The 11,028-nt window shown below is 38.1% G+C and overlaps 1 protein-coding gene across 3 annotated transcripts; it reads left to right on the top strand.

Moving 5' to 3' along the window:
• The first annotated feature begins 1,591 nt into the window (after nucleotides 1–1,591).
• On the top strand, nucleotides 1,592–10,519 carry pcgf1 (polycomb group ring finger 1). 3 transcript variants are annotated; one of them, XM_057850526.1, is made up of 9 exons: nucleotides 1,592–1,736; nucleotides 2,583–2,688; nucleotides 3,909–4,061; nucleotides 4,133–4,204; nucleotides 7,535–7,640; nucleotides 7,723–7,765; nucleotides 7,855–7,941; nucleotides 8,071–8,151; nucleotides 10,310–10,519. In XM_057850526.1, the coding sequence occupies exons 1-9, from the start codon at nucleotides 1,650–1,652 to the stop codon at nucleotides 10,358–10,360; spliced, it is 786 nt and encodes a 261-aa protein (XP_057706509.1). In that variant the 5' UTR covers nucleotides 1,592–1,649; the 3' UTR covers nucleotides 10,361–10,519. The 3 variants fall into 3 exon arrangements, with proteins under 3 accessions (XP_057706509.1, XP_057706510.1, XP_057706511.1); XM_057850527.1 differs by having other exon boundaries at nucleotides 7,858–7,941; XM_057850528.1 differs by having other exon boundaries at nucleotides 1,594–1,736; nucleotides 2,586–2,688.
• Nucleotides 10,520–11,028: the final 509 nt, after the last annotated feature.

Genomic DNA, 11,028 nt, shown 5'->3' on the forward strand with positions numbered 1-11,028 from the left:
TAGGAGTAGCATTACTTCAAAATAATATTACTCAAGTAATGGTAGTCTTCCAAAAAATGTACTCAAGTACAAGTAAAAAAGTATTTGGTGAAAAGAATACTCAAGTAATGAGTAACATTGTAAGTAACTGCTTACAAATTTGATTTTTTTTTTTCTCAGCAGAATGTTTTCTATATGAACTGTTGTTACAATGATACTGTACAACAACCCATTACAAAACCACATTGAACCAAAGAAAAGGGAAAAAAAAAATCATTGAATTCCAGCGAGAAAGAAAAGTGACAGAAATAAAGCATTTTTCGTCCAAAGAGCATGAGTGCCCTCTACTGGAGAAAATACTTCCTAGTTTGAATAGAGACTAGTTCCTACATAGTTACTATTATGAAATTAAAAGTATCATATCTCCAGTTTTCTGTGGTCAATCCGTGCCAAATAAAGACTGGGAGAGAGGTTAAAATCCACGCTTTTGAGTCATGTTTAGGGCAGCGCTCTATGTCAAATACTTTATTTTTTACGGTGCCTTAAAGACACATCGGGATTTAACAGGCTGGTGTGATCATAGAACGTCAAGCTTGCGTCTGATTGGTATAATGGAGTCATGTGATTATTGTTGCGACGTCTCATTGGTGAAATTGGGAGAGCTATTCTTGGCAGCGCTAGCAATAAATGAATAAATAAATATATTTTATATGAAGAATAAAGAGGAAAAATCTTGTGTAGCCAAAGTAGCGGAGTAAAAGGGCCGTTTTTTCTTCACAAATCTACTCAAGTACTTGGTGGGGCTCGCGTGCGGCTGGATGTGATTTGGCGCGCTCGGGTGGGGGGTTCCCGGTGCCGGTACTGGCGATGGGCCGGCGTAGGGTCGGTTGCCAACGGGCTTACACTCACAAGGGATTCACACGTTTACTGGGTTCTAGCTTATTTGTGTACACGCTACCCCTCCCAATCACTTAGCTTAAAGACTTCCCCACCCGTAAGTCATACTCTCAATGTGAAACATTAAAACTGTTCCGACCAACCGGACACTTAGACGTCCATTCTCCGTGTCAAACAGCTGAACAGGGCAGGTTTTATTAAAATAAATAAATAAATAAATAAAAATACATAAATAAATAAAATAAATAAAGAAATCTACTCAAGTAAAAGCAAAAATTATGGGTTAGTAAAACTACTCTTAGAAGTACATTCTTCTCAAAAAGTTACTCAATTAAATGTAACGAAGTACATGTAACGCGTTACTACCCGCCTCTGCATTTTTATAAAATGAAAGTGTCATACACACTTTATATTGAACAATTTATTCTCCTAATTGAGTTACCTGACAACATTTTCTACATAAAATAATGATAGCTAATATGTTGTGGTTTTTTAGTCAAGATATTTTATGTTACCAATATTGGCTGCTTCAAAGATCATTACCTCTCATTCGCTACCTCTACCAAATACAGTAAATATGGGTGGAATAAATCACTCGGTATATATTATATTTGTACTAGGTACAGATATTTATCAATACATTTTTACTTAAATAAATAAATAAATAAGTTGATTACTTGTGTCGCTTTCGCGCCTTCTCCTCATTCTTCTTCGATGGGGGCCCAGGAAAATGACACTTCCGGTTTACCCGGAAGTCAGAGCAATTCCCAAAGATGGCGGAGCAAGGTCCGATGGCCATCGCGATGCGGCTACGAAACCAGCTGCAGACCGTCTACAAGCTGGACCCGCTAAGGAACGAGGTGAGCGGGACTTGCTTCAAGGGGGGCACCGCTCGGGAGGAGCCGCAGCCGGCCGGTTAAAGCGTTTAGGGAAGCGGACCCTCGCTCGCTTCTTGTCGCGGAGCTGATGGGCAGAGCGGAGAGGGGCTGGCGGGGGGAAGGAAGGAGATGCTGGGGGAAAGTGAGCGTGTGTTACGGTGCCTGAGAGGCAACCTTCCGTGACCTACGGTTGCGAGCCGTGCACTGGAGGGGCTTTGCGAGCTGGTTGGAGAACCGGCGAAGCTTTGCTTTTGGTGGATTTGTAGAATGTCAACACTTGGGACTTTCGCGGAGCTAGCTGAGCGCACGCGTCCGTGTTGTGTTGTTCGTCACTGGCTAGCTGCGCGCGCTCGTTGGCGGTGCAGTAAAAGTACAAAATGCTCTGCGCGAATCAAGTTCAGCCATATTTTTCATGGTTAGATGTCAGTGACGTGAGTTAGTTAAAGTGATTGGCCACCGTCCGTCCATCTTTCGGTCATCCTTCCACAAGAAGGGCAAAAGTTACTGCTCAGTGACAGCAAGCAGTGCAGATGTGTCACATTGGAGTAACTCAGAAAACTCGTATCTCAAATTTATTTTCCCTATTCAAATGATTGGAAATGCCATTCTGTTCTCGTCACAACACAATCGTTGCTCTTTTTTTATTGTATTGTGTGTATGTTGGCTTGAAAACCCAATTCCGTTTTGGGGAAAGAAGGGGTAAAACACAAAGTGTCGTTGAACATAAAGTATAAAAGAAATGGAATTTGAGACTCAAGCTCTGTTTAACGCTGTAAAGATGTAATGAATGAAACAGTTCGTCTATTAATTTGATGTCCATTCCGCCAGGAGGAGGTGAAGTTAAAGATCAAGGACCTGAACGAACACATCGTGTGCTACCTATGCGCCGGCTACTTCATCGATGCCACCACCATCACCGAGTGTCTGCACACATGTGAGCCTTCTGAACTTATGTTTTCTGAATACTTCATCACTGACATCCGCTCCATTGACAGCGATAGGCATCCAATCGATTTTGAGCGGGACTGCCTGCCCCTCCCACTCAAAATGGATTGGACATTTATCGCCGTCAATGGCAGAGAATGAGTTAAAGGAGTGTCCTTTAAGTGTTATAAATATAAATCATATTTTGTGCATGAAAAGAAAAAGTTGTTACTCAACTTTTAACGGAATGAAACATTGTTGACACCAAAAATCCACCAGATGGCGCCAGATTAATAAATTATGATCACTGTGAAAATTCAGTTAGTGCATTGGTACCTCTACATACGACGTTTATTAGTTCCAGGACCTTGTTTGTAAGTCGAAATGGTTGCATGTCGAGCAGGATTTTCCCATAAGGATATGTTATAATTCAATTAATTCGTTCCACAGCCCGAAAACCTACACTAAATTCTTAAGAAATACTGATGTTACTATTGCAAATAACAATTAAAATGAGCAAAACAAATGGGTTATGAATAAAATTCGGAATAAGAATAGTAATAATAATACCTGTAATAATGTAACAAACCGGGTTCTAATGTGGCGAATGTGTTTGCGTGGTGTACCTGAACGCACCGCGTAGCTGACTTCATCAAGTTTCACTGCTTTTCACTTTCACTTTTGTTTACTTGCTGTGGGGGGCACTAAGCATGTTGTGTTGCACAAGTTGATGGAATAAATGATTAGAAACCTGACGAAGCTGGCGATTTCCTTGGCGATGTTACCACAATAATAATGTCTACCTTAACTTATAAAGACTGGCAAATGGAAGAAGAATGTCATAGACTGTCTACGGCTGTATTGTTGAGCGCTCATATTTTTCTATCATATCTATCTTCATGTCAATGGTAACGGTAAGCATCACCTTTCCTTTTTTTACCACCTGCACTAACATTGTTGGAACCCATGTTGATTTCTCTCACAAGAAAATCTGCCATTCGTCTGTTTTGCGGGAAAACAAAGAACGTGTGGTGCTGTCATAGATCGTTGTATATAGAGCATGTCGTCGGATGTGGAAACAAATGGCTAATCAGATTTTACGTTGGATGTTGAAAAGATCGTGTGTCAAAGCGATCGTATGTCGAAGTACCACTGTACTTGCATTCTAGAAATTTGAAGTAAAACTTGATCAAATATTGACTCTCGTCTACCTGTCTGTTTGCTTTCCAGTCTGTAAGAGTTGTATTGTAAAGTATCTTCAGACCAGCAAGTACTGTCCCATGTGCAACATCAAAATTCACGAGACACAGCCACTACTCAACCTCAAGCTGGACCGCGTCATGCAGGATATCGTCTACAAGCTGGTGCCCGGCCTGCAAGAAAGTATGCTTACTTGTTCTCATTTTTAGTTAAAAATCATGAAAATCAAACTTATCTTGCTTGCATTTCAACAGGTGAAGACAAGAGAATAAAGGAGTTCTACCAGTCGCGGGGCTTGGAGAGAGTTATTCAACCTGTAGGAGATGGTGAGGAGGATGACATGGATCTGCTCCATTTTTACATTTTATGTTGGCATGTTGTGACATCACGTATGACCTAAAACTGAAGAAAATGAATTATAGATTTGAGGAGAGAAAAAATTGACAAATTTTTTCAGGAAAATACAGAATTTATGAGAACAAAGCTGGGGAAAACCAACTTTAGTGAGACAATAAGAAATCATATTTTAAAAAAGTTGTATTCAGATATATAATTGGACATCTAGGGCCGTCAGTGGCAGGCAGTGAGGTAATTTTACGTTATTTCCTGTTGGTTTTCGGTAACTTTTTCCTTTTGGGGCATTTACAGGTCTATTCTGTTGATTTGGGGTTACTGAAAAGGAAGTGACTCAATAACATCCCCAAAATATGAATAAGAAGTGACTCAAAATCAACAGGAATTAACCTGTGAATGCCCTGATATGGACAAGAAGTGACCTGTAAATGCCCACAAAAGACTGGCTGTGAAGGCTCTAGTTTTATTGCCAGTGACGGCGTTACATGTCCAATCAGAAGCTTCTTCGGTCGGTTTCATCGCCGCTAGGATTTGGCCTGCTTGCCTGGCTCTCGATCGACTCCCCTTACTGGACAAGGAAACAGCAGCTTATTTCATTTTAAGGAGCAGGAGAGTGCAATAGCTGTGTAAAGAGTTTTATTAATTTTCAAAGAGAACATAATCATTTTTTGTTGATGTTGAACTACAGTTTTGCGCAAACGTACTTCAAGATATCATTTAGATTAGGAATTAGGGAAGTGAGAGCCATTTTTCGAGTCACCCAAACTTTAAAAAAAAAAAGAAAAAAGCACGTTTATCAAGGTTTTCATAGCCATGACTTATGTGTCTCCGTACACCAAACAGCATGCTGTTGCTATCCCAGCCCCTCTGCTATTGGGGACACTCAGAATTTCCCACAAAAACACACCCTCCAAGGAAGTTTCAGAATTGTTATATTTCATACTAATTTCTCAAGCCTCTGGGGTCGTACAACATTTTGGAAGAAGTTTGCGTACTAGTGAGAGGGCACCATATTTTATTTCTGTCTAATCAAAAAAAAAACATTGGGATAATGTAAAAAAGGTACTGTAAAAACTGGAAAACTGGTCTTAAAAGTCCTTAAAAAGTGCTTGAATTTGGACATGAAAAAGGTGTAAGAACCAGGGCTTCAGCTATCGATTATTTAAGTAATCGATTAGGGGTGTGAGAAAATATCGAAATGGTGATATGTCGTGATACTTTGTACTACAAAAGGTTATCGATATGCTCCTGCCAAGAATCGAGATATTGTTTTAAAAAGGTGTCAATGTCTAAAAAAACAAAAAAAACAAAAGGGAACCAACAAGTTGCTACCAAAATCTTCCACCATAATAGCATCTCAGTTAACTCTCAGGCTGCATTGACGGTGCACGACGCTGAATCCATTTAGACTGGGAACGTTTGTTCATTTGAAAACAGAGCATTCACAGTCATTCTGTCTGATTTTCAGGGCATTTACAGGTTACTTCCTGTTCTGTAACTCAAAATAAACAGGAAGTGACCCGCAAAATACCCCAAAATCAACAGGAAGTAACTGAAAATCAACAGGTAAATGATCTTAAATAGCCCAAAATTACCTCATTGCCTGGCATTGGCTGCCACTGACGGCCATAGACGTTCAATCCGTTTGAAGTTGGAGGGATGCCACCCTCCCAGTTCAAACGGATTGGACGTCTACTAGTGGTAAACTCATTCCAATTCACAGCATAAGCTTGTTTTTCTGTTTATTAGTTGTTTGTAGAATATTCTAGAATGATTTCCTGAACAATGTATCGATAATCTTTGAGCTTTGTATCGCGTATTGTGTGCGGTACCAAGAGGTTCCCACTCCTATAATTGATTAACCTCAATGAGTTCCACTAATCGAATAATTTGATTCGGAACATTTAATGCATTACAGAATACATTTTAGGAGATGTAAAAGAAAGGCATGCTAAGATAGCACTTTCAAAAGATCATTAAAATTCCCCAGTTTTTTATCAAACAATGCAGAATTGTACTTTCATTTGACAAGAGCAATAAATGCATTTAAAAATAAAATCCCGTATTGGCCCGAATATAAGACGGTGTTTTTTGCATTGAAATAAGATTGAAAAAGAGGGGGTCATCTTATATTCACGGTCTAGACATTATACCCATTCACAACGCTAGATGGCGCCAGATATCATTGAAGCGATGTTCTGTCATGACAGATCTCAGCTACTCTCCCCGTTCACGACGCTAGATGGCGCCAGATATCATTGAAGCGATGTTCTGTCATGACAGATCTCAGCTACTCTCCCCGTTCACGACGCTAGATGGCGCCAGATATCATTGAAGCGATGTTCTGTCATGACAGATCTCAGCTACTCTGAGGTTTAACCAATTTGTATTACTTTATTGCAATGTTGTTCCTTATTCAGATTTGTTTCAAGACTACAGTTAGACTTCACTTTGATGGTTAATATAGCTATTGCAATTTTGTTGTCTTATCACAGCAGATTGGTTTATTTACATTTCAAAAACCAGAAGCCATTCATTTACGAATGTGATTGCACTTTAGTTTACATATTTAAATGTTCAGATATTTAGATTTGAATGAGGCAAAATAACATGCTTTTTCTCTCAAATATATTGTCAAAATCATTCGTTTCGGATGTACTGTAATTATTTTCTGTATAAAAATTAATTTGGTGTTCAAAAAGTATTTTTTTCAAACTTCAGTCTTGAAAGAGAGGGGGTCGTCTTATAATCAGGGCCGTCTTATATTCGGGCCAATACTGTACCGGAGTTTAGCCTCATTTATTGTTTTTTATTTTAAAAAAAAAATTTTTTTTTGAAATAATAAATGACAATTGAAAATAAAACAAAAGAACAAGTGGTTAACTTGCATAGCATAAGTCCGCTAGCTTAAATGATACAAAATGCTAACTTTTTTTTTTTTTTTTTTTTTTTACAATGCGCTTAACAAATCGTTCAAACACATATTACCACAAAAAAAATGCTAAATATACCTGTAAACTAAACTACGAATGCGTTAACAGTCATATAAGCTCAAAGAAAAACTTATGTTGGTCTTAATCCAATAAATGCAAACACTTTCAAAACAAACCATTACAACGCCACTCTAATTAAACGAATCCTTAATCGATTAATTGTTGCAGCACTAGTATGAACCCTGAATATTGTGTATTATGGAAATAATCATGAGCATTAATACAGATTATATAAATGTAACTAATATAAAATTATTTTCCAGTCTACTTGTTCTTAATGCGGTGGCTCTGTACTCTGTATTGTTGCAGATTGTGTTTCAGACGAGTCAGGTTTACCGTACACCAGCTTTGACCACTCCAAGGCTCACTTTTACAGATACGACGAGCAGGTGTCGCTATGTTTAGAAAGACTCAGGTGAGGTTCGCGCTTTCGAGATGTTTCACGGCTTTTTATGAGGGTAACGAATGATCGATTATATTGTGTTTTCACTGCGCAGTTCGTCACTCGCCGGAAAAGAAAAGACGAAACTCACGTTGCAGGTCAGTCACAATTTCTTACAAAAAGCTACTGTATTGATGTACAGTATGCAGTGGATAAAGACTGCACATCTTTTTTATAAAATGCACAGCAGAAGTTTGTGCGTTGTTCTGTGCGAGCGGAGGTGAGACATCTACGCAAAGTGCTTTGTCATCGACTCAACGTGGAAAAACATCAGGTGGGTTGGCTACCATTGACGGCGATAGACCCCCAGTCCATTTTTACTGGACGCGCCGGTCATTCGCTGTCAGTGGCAACAAATGAGTTAAAAAAACAAAATGAAATTTTATGATTGTTGTCGTCGCAGGTCCAGATGTTGTTCAACAACGAGTTTTTGCCCGATCACATGACCATGAAGCGATTATGGTTATCACACTGGTTTGGAAAGGTAACATAACGAATCATTTGACCTTTTTTGGGGGTTTTGTTTTGTTTGTTTGTTTGTTTTTTATTTAATAGACATTTAATTTTTAAACATTTACATTTTTTCCCTATATGCCATATATGATCTTCACAACAAACTTCATCATGAAGACATGGATTTTTGGAACCCTTTGTGTTGAGTAACTTAAACATAAAATAGCAGAATTTTATCAAATTAAAAACAGGAAATTAAATGTGGAATACGTAAAACCAATTACCACAATAAAATCAAATGTATATTAAATAATATATTATGTAATGAAAAGCAACATTTAAAATAAATGAGAAATATTTGAAATAAAATAATTGAATAAAAGTTAATGAATACTAAAAATACACAGTAATATTGCATAACAAAGAAATTACATAAACTAATTGAGAAAAACCCATCATGTTTTACACTGCTGGCCAAAAGTAATGGCACCCCTATAATTCCATCAGATAATGCTCAATTTCTCCCAGAAAATGATTGCAATTACAAATGCTTTGGTAGTAATATCTTCATTTATTTTGTTTGCAATGAAAAAACACAAAAGCCAATGAAATGAAAGTTAAATCGTTATTATTTTACACAAAACTCCAAAAATGGGCCGGACAAAAGTATTGGCACCCTCAGCCTTATACTTGGTAGCACAACCTTTAGACAAATAACTGCGAACAACCGCTTCCGGTATCCATCAATGAGTTTCTTACAATGCTCTGCTGGAATTTTAGACCATTGTCTTTGGCCAACTGCTCCAGGTCTCTGAGATTTGAAGGGTGCCTTCTCCAAACTGCCATTTTCAGATCTCTCCACAGGTGTTCTATGGGATTCAGGTCTGGACTCATTGCTGGCCACTTTAGAAGTCTGCAGTGCTTTCTCTCAAACCATTTTCTAGTGCTTTTTGAAGTGTGTTGTGGGTCATTGTCCTGCTGGAAGACCCATGACTTCTGAGAGAGACCCAGCTTTGCCACACATTATGCTGCAAAATTTGTTGGTAGTCTTCAGACTTCATAATGCCATGCACACGGTCAAGCAGTCCAGTGCCAGAGGAAGCAGAGCAACCCCAAAACATCAGGGATCCTCCGCCATGTTTGACTGTGGGGACCATGTTCTTTTCTTTGAAGGGCTTTTTTTCCCCCCTGTAAACTCTTATGTTGATGCCTTTTCCCAAAAAGCTCTAATTTTGTCTCATTTGACCAGAGAACATTCTTCCAAAACGTTTTTGGCTTTCTCAGGTAAGTTTTGGCAAACTCCACTCTGCCTTTTTTGTCTCTGTGTCACAAGTGGGGTCTTCCTGGGTTTCTTACCACAAACTTTCGTGGATATCTCTCGTCAATTTTTCTATTTCTGTCCACATTTAGGGGGGTTAGCCACAGTGCCATGGGCTTTACACTTATTGATTACACTGCACACGGTAGACACAGGAACATTCAGGTCTTTGGAGATGGACTTGTAGCCTTGAGATTGCACATACTTCCTCACAGTTTTGCTTCTCAAGTCCTCAGACAGTTCTTTCGTCGTCTTTCTTTTCTCCATGCTCCATGTGGTGCACATAAGGACAGAGGTTGAGTCAACTTTAATCCATTTTAACTGGCTGCAAGTGTGATTAAGTTATTGCCACCACCTACTTTTGTCCGGCCCATTTTTTGGAGTTTTGTGTAAAATGATAATGATTTAATTATTTTTTTCTCCATTCTCTTTTGTGTTTTTTAATTGCAAGCAAAATGAATGAACTACTACCAAGGCATTTGTAATTGCAATCATTTTCTGGGACAAACTGAGCATTATCTGACAGAATTGCAGGGGGGCCAATACTTTTGGCCAGCGGTGTATTTGTATATAAATCAATAAAAACAAGTTGTACAATACCAAAAAAATGAAATTGAATACATCAAAATTAAATACTTATCTAATATATATTCAACCGAAGCAAAAAATATATTGGAAGGGCCACAAAAATTATGGTTCAAATAGAAAAAATAAAAACCCATCCAAATCAAGAAAAATGACTTCAAAATTTACTACGTTAAACAAAATGGATGAAATAGAAAAACAAATGCTTTATATGATATGAAAATAAAAGTTTCTATGGAAGCGGTACAGTATTCGCAAGACTAAATATTTGGCGTTTGCATCGCAGGCACAGCCACTGGTGCTTCACTACACCATCAAGGACAAGCGCAGCAGATAGGACGAGGAAGAGGAGGAGCCCGTCGGGACTTTGGCCTTCAACAACACAGCTGTACATATTTTGTACAATACATATTTCTATTTTAATAAGTGTTTGTGTACATGAACTTATTTTCCCTCCTTTTTGTATTTTTGAAGATAAATTAAAAATGGCAAATTATTCAAGGCTAGCGTCGCCCATCTTTTACCGCATTCTCATCAGGGTTAAAATTTTGATGTCTAAATTTAGTAAAACGTTTTGTCAAACCGGAAATGGATGCCCTACATCGCTCCGAACTGAACAACAGTGAAGGAAAACATTTTGTCATCCACAAAGTTCATTGTACAATCCAGGATATTATGTTTATCTATCTAGTTGACGAACAACACTTCTAATTTTAAGGTCATTTCTCCATTATTCATACTACTTATCCTCACTAGGGTTGCCAATTGAAATTGAATAATGGCATAAGCAACTTCTTTACATTTCTTTCCGCCCAAAAAAATAAAACAATGCAAATATTTACAGTATATGTGTTAAGATTTTTAGATTTAGCGAAATTTAGATGTTTAAAATGTTGGTCATATAGTTCTCTATCAATTATTAAAATGTACTAGTATTACGGTAATATATGGATATGGCAGAAAACACTCAGGTGACTCGAAGTTCTGCTCTGAGACCCCAATTTA

The sequence above is a fragment of the Corythoichthys intestinalis genome, chromosome 11 (assembly GCF_030265065.1).
Source record: "Corythoichthys intestinalis isolate RoL2023-P3 chromosome 11, ASM3026506v1, whole genome shotgun sequence".
Lineage (NCBI taxonomy): Eukaryota > Metazoa > Chordata > Actinopteri > Syngnathiformes > Syngnathidae > Corythoichthys > Corythoichthys intestinalis.

What these genes read in the sequence shown, in the direction of transcription:
- pcgf1 (XM_057850526.1), top strand. Translation starts at nt 1,650, where the DNA reads ATGGCGGAGCAAGGTCCGATGGCCATCGCGATGCGGCTACGAAACCAG. An exon ending in CTATGTTTAGAAAGACTCAG is followed by an intron (nt 7,641 to 7,722) that starts GTGAGGTTCGCG and finishes TTCACTGCGCAG; the next exon opens with TTCGTCACTCGCCGGAAAAG. An exon ending in TCAACGTGGAAAAACATCAG is followed by an intron (nt 7,942 to 8,070) that starts GTGGGTTGGCTA and finishes TTGTCGTCGCAG; the next exon opens with GTCCAGATGTTGTTCAACAA.